Source organism: Coturnix japonica, chromosome 4, assembly GCF_054131305.1.
Source record: "Coturnix japonica strain WE chromosome 4, WE-NBRP24, whole genome shotgun sequence".
In the NCBI taxonomy this organism is placed as follows: domain Eukaryota; kingdom Metazoa; phylum Chordata; class Aves; order Galliformes; family Phasianidae; genus Coturnix; species Coturnix japonica.
In genome coordinates, this window is record NC_140666.1 from 90,888,143 (window position 1) to 90,905,396 (window position 17,254).

The following is a 17,254-nucleotide window of genomic DNA, read 5'->3' on the forward strand; positions in this document are numbered from 1 at the left end:
TGATCGGGGTGCTGACACAGTACGTGGAGCAGGCGAGCCGGGGGGAGCCCTGCGAGCCCCTCCTGCGCACCTTCAAGGCCCTGGAGTACATCTTCAAGTTCATCGTCCGCTCCCGGCACCTCTTCGCCCAGTAAGTGCCGCGTGTTGGGGGGGGGGTCGGGGCTGAGGGGAGCGGGGAGGGTCCCGCGGGGTCTGTGCGCTGTGGGTGCGCACCTGGAGCCGGGGAAGCTGAGGTTGGTACCCGCGGCTCCGGGCGCTGCTGCGTCCAACCGGCCTCGGCTGCGGCTCCTCCCGTGGAGGTTCTGCCCGATTTCTGCCACGTGCGGGGGGTGGCAGCAGCGATTGTGCCCGGGGGGGGGAGGCCGAGGGGCGGAGCTGGGGGAGAACGAGCGCTCCCGGGGCTGCTGCGATGGGTGAGACCTGACCGCGCCTGCGGAGCGCGATGGCAGCGGGGCGGCGGGTCGGTGTGTGCGAGGAGATTCCCGCAGCCGGGTGTGGGTCACACGAACCGCTGCTGGGTCGGATCCGCCGAATGCGCGTGTCGGGACGCGGTGCCCCGATCCCGGTACCGCGGGGCTCACGTCCCACCCCCCGGCGCTGCGGCCCCGCTGTGCCCCGCGGTGCTCGGTGCGGCTCCCGCTGCCACGGCCTCGGGAAATAACGTCTCCTCTCGTGCGTGTAAATCACAGCATCGTGTAAAGCGGGGCCAGGAGGGACGCGCAGAGGTCAGAAGTAAACTCCTGCCCCAGGGCGGCGTTGGCTGCGCTTCCGCCGCTCCTGACAGATGGCTTTTGTCAATGCGCCCTTACAAACCTCCCTGCTGCAGACAGCGATGCTCCCCGGGCAGCCAGCGCAGCTCAGGGCCTGGCAGCCCAGCACACAAACCCTGCCCTTGCCGCTGCCCACCCCAGAAAGGCCCCGATGTCCTCATCCCGCAGCAGAATGGGGACATTCAGGGCTGTGCGGGACCCTGTGTCCTTTGTACCCTGTGGGCGCTGGGTTCCCATTCTCAGCCCCTTGGTTTGCGGTGGGACACACAGCACCCCCAGCCCGGTGTGTGCGTGGGGACACACAGAGATCAGCGGTGGGAACTTCTGAGAACGCTGCCAAGCAGTTACCAGGAAGGGCAGGTTGTGTTCCTGTTTCGTTCCTGGTATGGGGCACCGAAAGCTGAGCCGCCCCAGCAGCAGACAGAGGTGATGTGCACCGTGCTGAGCGGTGCTGGAGCTGGGGTGCACTGTGCTGAGCAGCTGTGCTGGAGGAGGTTGCAGATGGCAGTGGTTGCACATGGAGGTTGCAGGTGGAAGGGGCTACAGAAGGAGGTGGCTGCAGAAGGACGGAGGGGGCTGCAGCCCCACGGCTCCATCAGACAGAGGAAGCCACCCCTCTGCTTTGAGTGGAAGGAGAGGGCAGATCCTCAGCTCTTAAGGCTTCTGGCAAGGCAAATTAATTCTATGGATCATTTGCAAGCAGCTGTATGAATTAGTTAGTGTTAAAATAAAGACATCCCCGAAGACATGTAGTTTTTATTCATCTTTCCTTTATCTTTGAGATCTTAACAGCGGAATAACACGGGCTCTTCAGATCTCCCAGATCCTTTAAATGGTGCTAAATTCTATGTGCAGTCTGGAATTGGAAGAAATGAGATTGTAATTACAACGAGTTACTGCAGATTGCTGGATCTGTTTGGTGACGTCTGCTGCAGCCAGAACCAGGCAGTGGCCCCGGTGCTGCTGGTGGGGGACGTGGTGGGCACTGCTGCTGCCAGGGCTCCCGGTGGGATGCTCTGAGCCCGGGGGTCAGGAATGGACCCCAGAGCGTGGCTGTATCTGCTGCGTGGTGCACATCAGTGCTGCCTCGGCCCATTGGGACGTGCAGCGACTGCTTTGCGGTGCTGTGGTTTGAGCTGTGGCACACATGCAAGGTCAGAAGGCAGAGCTGATAATTCCTCTTGAGTTGTTCGTGTGGTACGTTGTATTCATCCCTGTCCTCCTGGACTTCTGTGGGCCAGAGTTTGCAGTGATCAGCTTGAAAACTGGTGGCTGCTGCTGGTGGTGGTGGGGCATTAAAAAGGGACTATGTGAAAAACTGGATAAATCTCCATTTAATGATGCTCATCACATGACGTTGTTCCTGTGAGAGCGGAGCCATGCGTGGCCTCCACTTCATTCCACTGATCCTAAGGCACAGGGGATACTCTCCATCCCTGGCCTCATCTCTGGGTTTGGGCTGAGCACAGCGTTGGGCTCCAGAGATGGCAGCAGTGCTGGGAGCCCCACACTCAATGGCTGCATATGGGGTGGGAGGGGGGAACTTCCTTCAGTTCACTCCAGCCGTGGCTGCATTGCAGTGCTGACCAAGGGCTGCACACAGCAGTTATTCAGTGGATGGTCAGTTTAAGCCCAACCGAGATGCCTCAGCCAAATCTTCAGGGTTATTTATCTAGTATGTTCCCTTGGGCTCATTTACCAGGAAGGAAAGATTAATCTGAAAGCAGAACAACCCAATTGCAACTTTAAAAAGCAAAGAAACAACATTTAGGCAAAAAGCAGCTTCAACCAAAAGCTGATGAGCTGAAATTGTTGCCCTGGTTGTTCTGCTGCTGTGTGGGGTCAGAGTGCTGGCTGCAAGTCATGGAATCATAGACCCATGGAAGGGTTTGGGATGGAAGGGACCCTCATAGAATCACGGAATGGTTTCTGTTGGAAAGGACCCTTAAAGGCCACCTGCCCCTGCAGGGAGCAAAGGCAGCCACAGCTCCATCCCCTGATCCTGGGGGTCTGCAGGGTTGGGGCACCAACCAGTGCCTCACCAGCCTCAGGTTTCCAGCTGAGGCAGGAGGAAGAGATGGAGTCCCCATCCCTGGGGCTGCTCAGAGCGGTGGAGCTGTGGCTCTTGGGGACGTGGCTCAGTGCAGCTGGCAGTGATGCTGGCACGGGGTGACCCTTGACTGTTGCAGGCTCTACGAGGGGAAGGAGACAGCCGAGTTCCAGCGCTCGCTGCAGCGGCTCTTCCAGACCCTGAACCAGCTGATGAAATCAACCCTGGAGGGGCCCACGCTGCTCTCCCAGGTACAGTGGAGGGCTCTGGCTCTGGTGAGGTGGGATGGATGGATGGATGGATGGATGGATGGATGGATGGATGGATGGATGGATGGATGGATGGATGGATGGATGGATGGGTGGATGGGTGGATGAATGGATGGACGAATGGATGGATGGATGGATGGATGGATGGATGGATGGATGGATGGATGGATGGATGGATGGATGGATGGCAGCCAGGCAGTGTGCCCAGCTGGGTGCACAGTGCTGCAGCCAGGGGTGAGCTGCATCTCCTGCAGCCCTGCTCCTGGCCGGGGTAATGCAGCTTCTCCCTTTGTTTCCCTGCTGTCTCTGTGCTGATTCTGTGGTTTCAGTGTTGCACTCCTTTGTGGCATTCTTAGGTAACGCCATACGGATTAACTCATGTTTTAAAGCACGTAGTTGAGGGTTGATAATGAAAGCAGTCCTCGAGGGGAAGTGGGCTGTCCTCATCCTCATCCTCTCACCTCATCCAACTACGGATCACTCCCCTCGTTCCCGCTGCAGTCCCGTTGCCCCACGGATGCCCTGTGCTATGGAGCCCCACTCGCTGCAGTTTTACAGCTCACCTGAGTGATTTGTGCATCACTCAGCGCTTTGAGTCGGGCCTGAAGGAAACAGTTTTTGCAAACACATCAGCGTGGAGCGGCTCCATCCAGGTGCGGCAGAGGACGACCCGCCTTTGCCTCTCCTGACACGACATCCCCACAGCGGAGCTGCTGCTATATATAATAGCGGCGATGAGAACAACAGGACGCGGCTGTGAGGGGCGGGCGGGCATCGTGCGGCTGCCCCAAGAGCTGAGCGGGGTCGGGCCGCGATCTGCCTATAGCCGGGCTCAGCAGCGCCCGGTGCGGGGCTGTCAGCGGGGACAGCGAGGGGGCTGCTCCGACTGCCCGGACGAGGAGCTGCGTGTGGCTGCGGGTCCCTCTCAGTGCCGCTGTCCGGCTGGATCCCGGCAGCGCTTCTCAGCCCCAGTGCTGCCGTTTTTCGGTACCGGGTGCGGGCTGCGCTCCGGCTGGTGACAGCGCTATGGCAACGCGCCCGTCAGAGGCAGCTCGCCCAAAGTTGGGAGCGATTTTCAGGGGAGCTCATCAGAGCTTTTCTATGCACGAGGATGTTTCCGGCGCTGGGCGGCCCCGGCCCGGGGCACGACGCGGGGTTTGACATCAGAGCCCCATCGCTGCCCCGAGCCCGGCCCGGCCCGGAGCGCATCCCCGCGTGTGCAGCTCCAAGGGGGGAACCTCGGCGTCCCTCTGTGCGGATGCGGTCGCTGCGCGGAGCCCCCTCCCCACCTGAGAGACCCCCCCCCCCCATCACCGCCGGCGGTGCCCGCGGGAGCTGCCGTCGGCTGACGCAGCTCTGCCTACTCCTGTCGTTAGAGCTGCAATTATCTGATCAGCGCAGGCAGGGCTGATAATAGCTCGTTAGCTGTAGCGCTCCCGGGAAGGACACCTCCTCCGTGAAGGGAGCGCTCCTTTGTTGCACTACTTCGGGCGTTGGGGTTTTGCACTATTTTGACTGCTCTGGTGCCACGGGAAGGAGCCTCACTTAGGTCTGACGAGGATGGAGCCGGGGGCAAACCTGTGTGCTCCGGGGATGGGAGCAGCCAGGCCCCCTGGTACCTCCAGCACTGCTTGGCTGGTCCTGCTCCCAGAGCCCTGCTCTGCTCTGCACCTAAAGCAGCTGTGGTTTGGGATGGGATGGAGCTGCAGACTGTGGGCACGGGCAGATCCCAATGGCACAAAGCCACACCTGGGAATGGCAGACCCAACTCTGACCATCAGCTGTGGTCCCACCACAGAGAGGGGGCAATCAATGCAGAATTAAGGAGTGGCAGAAAAATGAATGTTAATGAGACCAGCTTGGCTAAGCATGGAGGTTAATAAAGCAATCAGATGTAGGGGATGGTTCTTCTGAAGCTGTGAACGTGGCTGAATGAGATAACCAACACAGTGTGTGAGAGAGCAGCGGTTCAGCTTCATACAGCTTTCTGGTTTAAAATTAGCATTGTATGAATGCACTGAAATAACTGCTTTTAAATCTTTTTCATATGTATCTTCTCGGTAAAGAGAGGGGAAAAAAGCAATTAGGGATGGAGAGGCTCCCGCAGGGATGGGCGTTTCTTTTGGCCGGAGCTGGGTGTGTTGGAGGCCCAGGCGGTGCTGCTGGCGCTGGGGGTGTCTCGGGGGCCATTGGAGACAATGATTGCTGTTGAAAAGAGGCACAGGTGCCACCACAGCGATTTTGGGTGCATGGTGTGGGCAGTACAGTGGTCACCGCCCTGCCTATTTGATGGCTGTCTGTCCATCCTTCTGTCCATCCACCCTGCCCCGTGGGGAGGGGGTCAGCAGCCTCATCTTTCCGCAGGGAGCAGCCCTCAAGTATCTGCCTTCCATCCTGGAGGACGTCTTTGGGATCTTTGATGCCTCAATGCTGGGGTAGGTGTCCCTGGCCCCAGCCCCACTCCCACAGTGATACCCACCCCAGCTGCCCCAGTCTGGGCAGTGCCTCCTCAAACCCTCCCTGTGCAGATATGGGGGTTTCGCTCAGTTTTGTCAGGGATCAGTTGGTTCCCGGTGCTCTCTCTCCGCTTGTCTTCACCAAAGGAAAGGGATGGCACTGCCTGGGGCTGCAGAACAGCCTGGCCTTGTCCTGGCCTTGGCCAGGTCCTGCAGCTTGATGGTTGGTGCTCATTAATTCTCCTATCTGCATGGCAGGGTCCTGCTGCGGGACTTCATCGGCAACCTGCAGCCCCAGCGCCTGCTGAGGCAGAAGCTGCAGTCCCTGACCGACATCGTCAACAGCAAAGTCTTCCAGTCTTATGGTGAGAGCAGTGCGGGCTCCTGCAGCACAGCCCAACCCACACAGCTGAGCACAGCACAGGGAGGAGCCCCCCACCCCACTGCCCCCACTTTGCTCCAGCATTGCTGGGCTGTCTGCAGGATGTGAACTCCCAGAGCTGCTGCCAAAAGCCACGCGTTGCTGATGCCTGGTGCTGTGGTACCAAGCTCCAAGGACGGCTTTAAAACACATTGCATTGCAGAAGGAAATCAGGCCTAGAGGGAGGAGGGGGGTGTAGGGAGGTGGCAGCAGTGATTTTCAGGGTGAGGATGCTGGTGGTTTGCTGTCCAAAGGGGTGAATGCCGTGTGTGGTTCTGCAGCTCTGCCTGGAGACTGCTTAGAGCCATGGAAGCACTGAGGTTGGAGAAGATCCTTAAGACCATCCAGTCCAAGAACCCAACCATTAACCATTGATATTCTTCATATAGATGGTGCAAAAGGGGCAGCCTTGTTAAGTTTTGCCTGTGAGAAGGAAGAGGCTGCCACAACATGGCTGTAATGTTATCTCAGTGCTCAGTGGAGGCAGCACTGGCCAAAACCTGGCAGCTGGGGGCTGTTTGGGTGGGAAAGTCTCCATCTGTTGTTAAACCCAAAGCACCCTTAGCAGAGAAGCAGTGCAGAGTCCCAGAGCCTTTCCATTAGGATTTAAAGCCTTTCCAGAACCATTTGCTCCAGGCTGCAGCCCAGATGCCTTGTGCTTCCTCTGCACACTCAGTCCCTTTCAATGTGGGGAGCCGTGGGTGCCCACAGTCAGCCCCACACCTCCACCTGCCCCACAGAGTGCCGGGATCTGCTGCTGCGCATGGCTGTGCCCCTCCTGCAGGACCTGATAGAGAGGGGGGAGGAGGAGGACGCCTGCGTTGAGCTGCTCAGCACCATCCTGGAGGTGCTGTACGTGGCCCAGAAGGTACCGCCCAGCTGCACTGCTGGTCCCCCCTGTCTGTGTTGGCTTCAGCCTGGAAATACGTCTGGCTGCTGGTTCATCACTGGGGTGGCTGTGGTGGGACAGTGCTGTCCTTGCAGGCTTTGTACTGATTTCCAGTGCTCTGTTTGTTGCAGAGAGCAGAGGAGGACCGGCACAGGGAGCGCAGCAACTCGGAGCTGGTGAGTGCCGGTCCTGGGGGTCTGCAGGGGGAATTTGGGCACCCAAACTCTGCAGGGAGCCTCATGCAGCTCCTGCCCAGCGCAGGCCTGGGGCTGTCGCCTGGGGCTGGTGCATGGAGCTGAGCTGCTGCGGGGATGGAGGAGCCTCCTGCAGCAGTGACTGATGGGGCTGGGGACTGCAGGCTGCACTGAGCCCTTACAGCCCACACAGCTGGGTCTGTGTATGAGGACAGTGCCCTCTCAGCAGTGCTCTGTGCCACAGCCTGTTTTCCATGAGTTTTTCATTACTTCTCACCTCTGATTTCCCTCGGTGAAGCGCTGCAGGTCAGGTGTTGCTCTCTTGACCCATGGGACTGACTGAGACCCTTGCTACTGCTCGGGGCTCTGCCTGCTCAGACAGCCCTATAGCTGCTCCATGGGACCGTAGCACCCAAACTGTTCCCAGATGTGCTATGGTGGGTGATGGGGGCAGACTCCCCTGCACCTCCAGTAGCATTTGCCCTGGGACCCACAGTGCTGTGAGTGTGCTCTGTGCTCTGCTGGGCTGCTCTTGCTGCTGGGCACTGGCTGTGGTACATGACAACTGGGCTGCTTTGAGCCTCAGGGTGCTGCAGACACAGCCAGATGCAAAAAGAAATGTGCAGCCTGAGGATGCGAGTGCATTCCGAGAAGCTGCTGAAGGGATGGAGGCTGCCCTTTCACATGGGATCTGCAGTGCAAAGGGTCGGTGGGGATTTCTGCTCTCTGTGGTTTCAGTGTATAACATGCAGTTGGAGCAGTGGGGATTTGCAGCTGCTGAGCAGAAGTTTTGGGAAGGATGAGTGTATGGAGGAGTGAGCAGAGCTGCCTGGCGCAGGAGACACGGGCTGTGTGCAGGGGAGCAGTCAGTGGAAGTCTCGTAGAATCATAGAGTTATAGAACAGCCTGGGTTGAAAAAGACATCAAAGCTGATCCAGCTCCAACCCCCGGCTGTGTGCAGGGTCACCAACCAGCAGCCCAGGCCGCCCAGAGCCACATCCAGCCTGGCCTTGAATGCCTGCAGGGATGGGGCATCCACAGCCTCCCTGGGCAACCTGTTCCAGTGTCTCAGCTGAAGGTGCTGCCCCAGTTCTGCCCTTCCCCTGCTCTCTGCTCTGTGGGCACTGTGTGGGACTCACCGGTGTCAGAGCTGCAGCTCAGGAGCACAGAGGCACAGAATGTGAGTTGAATGTGTGCTCCGTGCCCCGGGCTGTGCTGTGCCCTATGGTGAGTTTGGGGTCTCTGCTGCCGGCCAGTGCCACCACCCCTGACATCTCCTCAGGGTCACTCTGTGTTACACATCCCGGCTGCTCAGCAGCACCACAGAGCCCTGCTGAGACGGGGGGGACTGTTCCTCCTGCGCCGGCCTGGAGAGAAAGCCCTGCTAATGGTGGAGCTTCCAGCAGGGAGCTGCGGCACAGCAGGAACCATTGCTGGGGCTGTTCCCCACACGAGCAGATTCTGCTCAATGGGCTCCTGTTGCTCTCGAGGCCGGGGCGCTGCGTGTGCCACAAGGGGTGCCCCAAGCTGCTCATCTCCCGCACCCCACAGCGCCCACTGCGGCCGTGACACCCCGTGCTTTGCAGGTGAAGGTGAAGAGGCACGTGCAGCTGATCCTGGAGCGGCTGCTGCACACCGTCAACCGGAGGGTGATCGTCCTGGACAGGGACAACAGCCTCAGGGTGAGTTACCGCCGCCGCCGTGGGACCGCCCCGCTTCCCATGGGGGGGAGGAAGTGCGGGAGGGGCTGCGGGACGTGGGGATGGGGAACTGGTGGCAAATGTTCCTTGGCGGTGCCGCCGTGTCTGACAGCAGCTGCTGGGGCCGCGGTTGTGGGTATTTAACGCAGCAGGATGCACGAGGAAGCCCAAAAAAGGAAGGAGGAAATGCGGCAGAAGCTGGTTGTGGAGCAGGGGGAGCGCCGGGAGGAGCACGCGTGGTGCTTTGATGCAGGAGGCTCGTTTGGCAGCAGCCAAATGCGGGGGTTTGGGCTGAATTCTCTGGAAAACTGTGACCGGACCCGACAAACTGTCCTCGTTTTACACACGGGAGGAGCACGCTGGGATGCTCACCTCGTGCGGAGCTGTTGGCGGGTTGCAGCGCGGCTCAGGCGCTGTGCAGGGCTGCTGCACTGGGTGCAATGGTTTAATCGTGCGGGAGGGGGAAACGTGCTCTGTGCAAGTGCGGCTGGCCAGGCAGCGTGGAGCAGGCCAGGCACATGGCTCTGGGTTGTGTGGGGCAAAGGGATGGGTCTGATGGCACTTGGGGTGCAGTGCTGTGGGGAACTGCCATGCAGTGCTATACCATGCTGTGCCATGCTGTGCTGTGCCATGCTGTGCTGTGCCATGCTGTGCTATACCATGCTGTGCTATACCGTGCTGTGCCATGCAGTGCTATACCATGCTGTGCTATACCGTGCTGTGCCATGCTGTGCCATGCTGTGCTGTGCCATGCACCACGCCCGGGGAGGTTTCCTGGGGCAAACCCATTGTTTTGCCATCCGATGCCTGGCTCTCATTCATAAATACATGGCTAAACCAAGGTGCCACGGGCAGGATGGGACCTTCCTTCTCACTGGCTGTGCTGCTGTTCCCTGGCAGAGGGGCCGGCAGCACCTCTGTGCTCCTGGAGTGACCCCATTGCTGGGATGGTGGAGGGTGCTGTCCCTCCTGTGCATGTGGCTGCAAGTAGCCCCGGGCTGTGCTGTGCTGTGCTGGGCTGTGCCAGACTCTGCTGGGCTGTATAAGGCTGTGCCAGACTGTGCCGTGGTGGGTGGGCTCTTGCTGGTTGTGATTCAGGTGGATTCAGGCAGGCGATGCGTGCTGGGCTGGGTTTGGTGTCATCTCGCTTTTAGCCTTTGTTCTCAGAACGCATGATTCAGTGCCAGAGGAAGTGAGAGAAAAAAAAGAGCTGTTTGAAGCTACCTACGGGGCTGTGACAGAGATAACGAGCAGCGCTGGCTGCCGGAGCACTGCGCAATGCAAGGAGATGGAGAGCGATGCTTTGACTCAGCCTCACTTTCTCTGCTCGCTCCTCTTCCCCACTCCATTCCCACTGTGCTCCAGAAATGCTGTCTGGCAGCTTTCTCACCTTAGTTCATCCCTTTCATTGTGCTGTCACAGTCCCAGGCTTCACCCCACTGCTTGCAGCTCCCAACCTGGGCTGCAGCCACTGACTGCTCTGATCCAGACCATCGTTACATCGATGCTGAGCTGCTCTTCTTGCAGGCTGGAATATTTGAGCTGCTGAATTCTGACCCCTGCAATCAGCTGATGAATCCTGCAGCCAGCGGCCTGGGCAGACACGGAGTGTTTGGGGGGGGTCAGTTCCTGCCCTGGGCTGTGCAGGGAGAGGAAGCTCCATCCCATGCAGCTGTGTGGATGGCCAGGCTGCTCAGTGACCCCAGCACACAACGGCCTCAGTGGGCAGAGCAGCACCGTGGGGAGGTGAGGTGGCCTCACACTGTGCAAGGAGAGGCTCAGGTTGGATCTTAGGAATCATTTCTCCTCCTGCAGAGCAGTTGGGCACCAGCAGGAGCTGCCCAGGGATTGGGGCTCACCATCCCCTGAGCTGTTCAGAACCACAGAGATGTGGCACTGGGGGTTATAGTCAGTGGGCTCAGTGGGGTGGGGTGGGGTTGGGCATCTTGGGGAGCTTCTCCAACCTCGGTGACCGATTCTATGAGAGCTGCAGCACTCCTGGGTCCCAGCCTGCCTGCATTGGGGTTTCTCTCTCCTGCCTTCTCCACCACCCCTGGCAATGGGTGCAGGGCTCTCATGGTGCTCCCACTGTACAGCGGGGTCTCCCAGGAGCTGCTGGAGCCATTGGGCTGCTTGTGGCCAGGATGGGGTCACAGCAGTGATGTGGGGCCGGGGGCCGCATCCAGAACAGAAGCGCACAGCCAGGAGAGGGTGTAACAAAAATAGCTTCTCCCTGGAATTTATTGGTTTCTCCATAAATACAGCTGCTGCTCCGCTCCCCTCCCCTCTTATTTACACGGGTTCTTCAGTACGTTAAACAGAACGGTTAAAAGTATAAAAGCTGGTGCTACCCAAACCCTAATGTCAGAAGGAGGGAGAAGAGGCAGGAGCCGCTGTCAGTGCTGGGGCTCACAGGAACCAGAAGCACTTGCGCCGGGATTTCTTGGTGTCCAGCTTTGCGGGGGGTGAAGGCTCCTGCCGGGCGGGGGGGACGGGTCCCGGTGCGGGGCTGCTGTGCGCTGCGTCACCCTCCATGTGGCTCAACACCCGCTGGAAGCGGCCCTCCTGCTGCCGAAAGTCGTGCTCCACGCTGCGGGGAGAAGGGGCGGCGTCACGGTGCTGCGGTGGGGGCTCAGCTCAGCCTGCAGCCTCTGCCCCCCACTGCCTGTATGCAGCGCGGCTGTGAGTGCGATGGGGACAGGACCTGGGGCCGGGGCCAGCTATCATATCATATAGAATCATATCCTGCCCACACATGGCGCTGCCCTGCACCCAGAGCGCACAGGGACCCTCAGTTCTGGAGGGGCAGACAGACAGACAGCCCTGACCCAACGGCTCTTCCCCGTTCATTCCTGGCATCAAAGCTGCCCTCGGAGCTGCCCTGCTTTTCCCTTGGCTGTGGCTCCTTGTCCTTTTCCTGCTCTTCCGTCCCCTCACCGAAGCTCCTTTGTCCTAAACACCAGATGGACCAAATCCCTCCTGCAGAGCTGAGCCGCTGCACGGACCCTCCCCGAGTGCCCAGAGCTTGTCCCCTGCACTGGTGGCACTTTGGTACCGGGTAGTTTGGGTTTTGTGCAGCAGAGTCCCTGATGTAGGAGTGCAGCAGTGCAGGGCTGAGGGGCCATGCTGTGCCCATACCAGGAGGGACAAAGTCTGGCTGTGTGCCCTGGGGGTCTCTTGGGGTCTACTGCAGTAGAATGTTCTGGGTATTGACCTGGCCAGGGTGGGAACCAGCCCCCTGCCCTAGCTGGAGGACAGAGGGATGCAGTGCCGGGATCTTTGAGACCCCCGAGAGCCCCTGGAAAAGGGCTGTACCCAGCCCTGGGGTTACAGACCCCCACTGCCCTCACATCCCTGAGCCCAGTGCAGGGGTGAGTCTGATACCAATCCTGATGCAAGGCACGTGAGCACCGTTGGTCCCGGTAGGGAAGGAGGGGACACATCACCCACCAGCACCATCAGGTCTCCTGCACGTCCCCAGAGCCCCCTGCTGTCCCCGCAGCACACAGGGCGCTGCAGGCCACGTGCTGCGATGCTCCCTCACCCGGAAAGCACTTCCATCTCCGAGCAGCCACCTCCCATCAGATCAGCAAGGTGCTGCTGCCGGCACCGCACGTGGCTCTGACACCCGCGCAGCACGACGGCTCCCCGTGTCACCGCACGTCGTGAGGGCACCGTTATCCCCGTCTGCCTCCGGCAGGAAGGGTGAGCTCAGGCAGACGGAGTGCGCCCCTGTCCCTGCAGCGCCTTCCCGTCCCCATTCTGCCCACCCAACCACCGCCCCCGTCCCGCTGCGCCCCGCTCCGCTCACACCGCGTCCCACCGGAGCTTTTTCCCCTCACGTGGAGGCAGCGGAGCCCAGCGGGAGCCCCCAGCAGGACCCAGCTCCCCAGCGGTGCCATCTCTCCCAGCCGCGGTGCCGCATGGAGACAGCCTCGTCAGTCCCAATTAGCGCTGACGGCCCCCACGAGCTGCGGCGGGGACTTGGCTCCGGGCTCGGGTGGCAACGAGCCGGCGACGAGGGGCGGCCCCAGCAGCGCCGGGCGGTGCGAGGGGACGAAGCGCGGGGTGGGGGAGCGGAGCTGGGGCAGCCCCGGCCCCGATGTGCCCGAGAAGCGCGTGCCCCCCGCCCACGGCGCTGCTCAGGGCCGGCTCTGAGCGGTAACAACAGCGAGCAGGAGCCGGGGCACGGCAGGGGCAGGCGGGACACCGGGCTCCCGGATCACGCTGCACTGGGGCAGCGTGGGGACACTACTCACACTGCAGCACCGCGGCATTTCTGCTATGAACGGGGAGTGACGGGGGAGGAAACGTGTCCGGGAGCGTCCCCAGGGCGGCAGCGCTGCCCCGTACCTGTAGATGATGCAGGCGCAGTCCCGGCACGTCCCGCAGTTGGCGATGTCCTGCCCCGTCCGGTACGAGTGTCGCCTGCAATAGAGCAGCAGTGCAATGAAACAGGAGATCCGGTTCCAGGGCCTTTGTGCCAGCACCGCAGCCAAGAGCCGGGGATACAGCTCGGCTCCTCTCCCCGACCCCAGCTCTCCTCTCCCCCCCATGCAGCGCCCTTTAGAGCCGGGCCGAGCGCGGCTGAGCACATTTGTCCCTTGGTCGCAAAGCAGACGGGCGCAGCAGGAGCCCCAAATCCTTTGCGCTCCGTCAGCCTCATCTCGTCGCTGCCGCAGAGCTGCGCCTCGTGCCCAAGGCCACCCCATGACACACCACGCGCGGCACCACGGAGGGAGTGGGATCGTGGGCAGTGTGGGCTCAGTGCAGGAGCACTGCGGTGCCCAGCGGTGCCCGACAGATGGGCAGGGGGAGAAATGGCAGCTTAATCGCCAGCCTACGCTGGATTTATCTTCTTTTTGATGTTTTTGTACCAAAGCATCCTCCTCCTCCTCCAGGGAAGGTGCATGGGACTGAAATAAAGCAGAGTTGGCTGCCGAGCCCCAAAGGTCAGCTCAGCCCCAGAGCCATCCTCCTCCCGGATCTCTGCAGCAATGCTCTCTGCTGCTGGTGCTGAGCGCTCGCCCCACGCAGCCCCACGCAGTACCAGGCTGCTGCTGGAGCTGTGAGCTCCGTGGGCCCTGGGCACTACAGGGAAAGTGCCCCAACAAAGGCGTTTGGTCCCCCAGCAGTTGCCCCCTCCCCACCTCCCCCGGCCTTCAGGCAGCCATGAAAACACCCCCCGTCCCACATTTCCCTGCTTAAACTATTTCCTGTTTCTCGACCTTGATCACGGTTGTTCTCAGCCCGCAGAAACTGGGTCTTGTAGTGTACCAAATTATACCTTACAACTGGGATTATAGCACTGGCACATAAATTAGATCGTGATACCTTTTATATACATACATTAAAAGCACATAAATATGTGTGCGCACCCAGTGCTGTACAAGCAGAGCTGTGGGGGATGTGGGGATGCTGTGGGGAGCTGTGGGGCTGGTGGCAGTGCTGGTGTGCATGGCCTCGGGGCCACCCCACAGCTGTGACACTGATCCATGGCAAGTAGGGTCGGGCTGTTCCACAGAAGGACACTGGGATCACCCTTTATGGGATTTCCTACCCCAGTCTCTGGGCGTCTTGTTTGCTCATTTGACTGCAGCAGTCTATGGAGCTGAGATCTTAATTAAGCCCAAAGTGAAGCTCCATCAGCTTCAGCAGGTGAACTCATCCCAGCAGCGGGAGCGCAGCAGCCCTTCCGATGGGCTCCGCTCTGCACTGCACAGCTGGGCATGGCACTGAATGGCTGTGGGCAGTGATGGCAGCAGGTGGGAGCTGTACTGTGATGGGGGGGCACTGCCAGCCCATGCCCTGTGCATGTCACACAGGGCAGCAGACCCTCAGCAGCTCTGAGAGCTGAGGGTCAGATGGATGTTGTGCTGGGGAAGGAGCTCTGCACTGCGCCCTGCTTCTGTGCTCTCTAACGCTTCTGTGGGATCCACCATCAGCCCTGCCTGGAGGGAGGCACTTAGCAGCAGTTTAATTTGGTTAAACAATTAAGCGTGTGCTCAGGCAGGAGGGCCAGGACTCAAGCAGGTGCCCATCTGGCAGGGCAGAGCTCACCGCAGGTGCCACCCGAGCACGGAGCCAGACACCACGTGTGAGCTGGGCACGCACCCGGCTCAGCGCCTGCAGCACGAACAGCTCTGCCAGTGTGAGGACAAAGTAACGAGCTGCCAAGCTAACGAGCTGCCCCATCACAGTGCCCCAGGCCATTCCCACAGTGTGGCTGCAATGCCACCTGCAGCTGCATTGGGTGGTGGTCCCCATCAGCACCGTCACCACTGCTCTTGGGCCACATTAGACACGGGAAGTTAATTGACCAGTCATGTGTGCCAAACCCTGCCCAACCCCACCAACCCTGCCAAACCCTCCCAAACCACGCCAGAGCTGCCAGACCATGCCAAGACCTGCCAAAACGTGCCCCCTGGACAGTCGTCCCAGCATCGGGGCCCCTGCAAAGGCTCTGCCTCTCTGGTAGCTGAGCCAGGGAAACTATCGCTGGTCATTAAAGGGAACATCCTGAGCCATGGCCAGGGCAAACCAGACGGGCTGTGGGCCCCCCCTGTGATGCACACATAGCAGCACAGGGAACGACCCCTGGATACAGCCCTATGCTTGCCAGGGTGAGAGCCAGCATGAGGAGCAGTGCACAGGAGGGCAGGCACAGCAATGTCTGTCCACAGGGCATCTGCAGCAGTGGAGCCCATAGCTGGGTCATGCAGTGCTGGGTCTCTGCTCTCAGTGGCACAGCAGAGCCAAGGAGGTCCCTGCTCCCCCCGTCCTTTGGCTGGCACAGCCAAGGGCTGGCAGGCCACTACCCCAAGTCACAGTGCCAAGCAGATCAGGACGGCAGCTCTGAGCGGCCTGGAGGGAAGCATGTCCGGAAGGTGACATGGCTGCCGTCCTTGGCATGGCCACCTCTGTCCATCACCAGAGCCCTCATAGAGCCAACCCACCCCCCATGCCATCCCATCTACTCACCCGTCCCGCTGGGCCTCCTTCTTCTCCAGGTCCTGGATGACGTCCAGCAGCACGCGGATGGTTTGCTGGCTGGTCTCCAGCACCCCTTCCAGGGACTGCAGCTGGGACTGCAGGTCCCCCTGTGCCCCCTGTCCCTGAGATGCGTGGCCGTGCTCATCCACCACCGTGGCTCCCGGTGTCCCCTTGGCCGCCACCACCATCTGCAGCAGGTCCTGCACATGGCGTAGCGTCTCTGACTGCTGGGTGCTGAGGCAGGGCTGCCCGTGCTGGGGGGGCTCCGGTGCGTGCCCACTGGGCTGAACCGCTGCACTGACGCCATGTGGGGGTCCCTTGTGCCTCTCCGGATCTGCCTGCTCGTGGCTGGGCTTGGCAGCGCGCAGCTGGCTGCAGATGTCCTGCGTGTCCGGACGGCTGAGTGCAGCTGGTGTGGTCTCCAGCACAGTGGTGGCAGAGCTGTGCCAGCCCGGCGCTGGTGGGATGGGTGCTGGGGTGCAGCAGGGCCTCCCCCAGGCCGAGCCACAGAGCTGGTGCTGGGGTGGCGAGGGGTCAAGGGGGGGGTTGCCCTGAGCTGGCTGGTGGAGGAGGGGCGGCTGTCGGTGCCCGCGGGGCAGGCTGTGCTCCGAATCACTGCGGCCAAGCACCCACAGCTCAGAGCAAGGCTGAGACTGGGCGCAGGGCACGGAGGCTGGACGCTGGGGGGGTCCCCGCCCACCCCGGGGGGTCCCGCCGGGTCGGGCGCAGGGCTCAGTGGAGCAGCTCCTGGCTGAGGGGGTACAGCTGGCAGCGGGGCACCCGGCTGCTGTGCCTGGGTATGGGGGACAGGGATCCCTGGGTGGTGGCGGCGGCGCGCGGCACGCTGCGGGGTGTTGGGTGAGGGGGGGGTCTCTCTTGGTCGTGGGCGCCTGTGGGGGAGCAGCCCGCACCGAGGCAGCTGGCGCGGCTCCCCCCGGGCAGCGGGCGCTCCCCAGGGCGGCGAGCGGCCCCGTGTCCATGGCCACATCGCAGACGCTCCTGCTGTGGGGCCGGGGGGCCGGGAAGGGCTTCTGGAGGCTGGGGGAGGTTTGGATGGCAGCGCTGGCGCAGACCTTCCTGGGCATGGGCAGCGTCAGCGAGCACGGCTGGGCCTGGGGCCAGCTGCGCCGCGAGGCACAGAGAGCCGCCGGCTCAGGGGGGGCCCTGGGGGGCGGCGAGGCACGTGGGGTGTTGGGGCCGGGCGCTGGGGGGGGGCTGCCCTCCACCAGGTCCTTGAAGCGCACCTGCTGCGTGCGGTTGCGCCGGCGCTGCAGGCGGGTCTCGATGTCCGGCGAGTCGCGGTTGAGCAGCACCGAGCGCACCGTCATGGCTTTCTCCTGGCCGCCCTCAGCGGAGGGCAGGGCATCCCGGCTCAGCATGGCTCACAGCCCCGCCGCCGCGGCCCCCGCGCCGTGCCCGTCCCCGGAGCTGCCCGGGGCGGCGGGCGGCCTCATCCCGCACCGCCGCGCACAGGGGATGCGGCGCAGGAGGCGGGCACGGGGCTGCAGGGCA

At 61.5% G+C, this 17,254-nt stretch overlaps 2 protein-coding genes across 2 annotated transcripts in view; one reads left to right on the forward strand and one right to left on the reverse strand.

Annotated features, from left to right (window-relative positions):
- The window catches only part of LOC107306830 (dedicator of cytokinesis protein 2-like), a 53,553-nt gene that overhangs the window by 16,639 nt on the left and 19,660 nt on the right, over nucleotides 1-17,254 (forward strand). Inside the window, exons 22-28 of the mRNA XM_015850190.3 lie at nucleotides 1-130; nucleotides 2,960-3,071; nucleotides 5,454-5,524; nucleotides 5,804-5,910; nucleotides 6,707-6,834; nucleotides 6,987-7,031; nucleotides 8,636-8,731. The exon at nucleotides 1-130 is cut by the window's left edge and continues 5 nt beyond it. Of these exons, the coding sequence (XP_015705676.2) occupies nucleotides 1-130; nucleotides 2,960-3,071; nucleotides 5,454-5,524; nucleotides 5,804-5,910; nucleotides 6,707-6,834; nucleotides 6,987-7,031; nucleotides 8,636-8,731 (689 nt within the window). The remainder of the gene's footprint in view (nucleotides 131-2,959; nucleotides 3,072-5,453; nucleotides 5,525-5,803; nucleotides 5,911-6,706; nucleotides 6,835-6,986; nucleotides 7,032-8,635; nucleotides 8,732-17,254) is intronic.
- LOC107306832 (uncharacterized) lies at nucleotides 10,964-17,121 on the reverse strand. Its single transcript, XM_015850193.3, has 3 exons — nucleotides 15,731-17,121; nucleotides 13,103-13,177; nucleotides 10,964-11,339 (listed from the first exon to the last, which is right to left on the reverse strand). Exons 1-3 carry the CDS (start codon nucleotides 17,119-17,121, stop codon nucleotides 11,159-11,161), a joined length of 1,647 nt encoding a protein of 548 aa, XP_015705679.2. The 3' UTR covers nucleotides 10,964-11,158.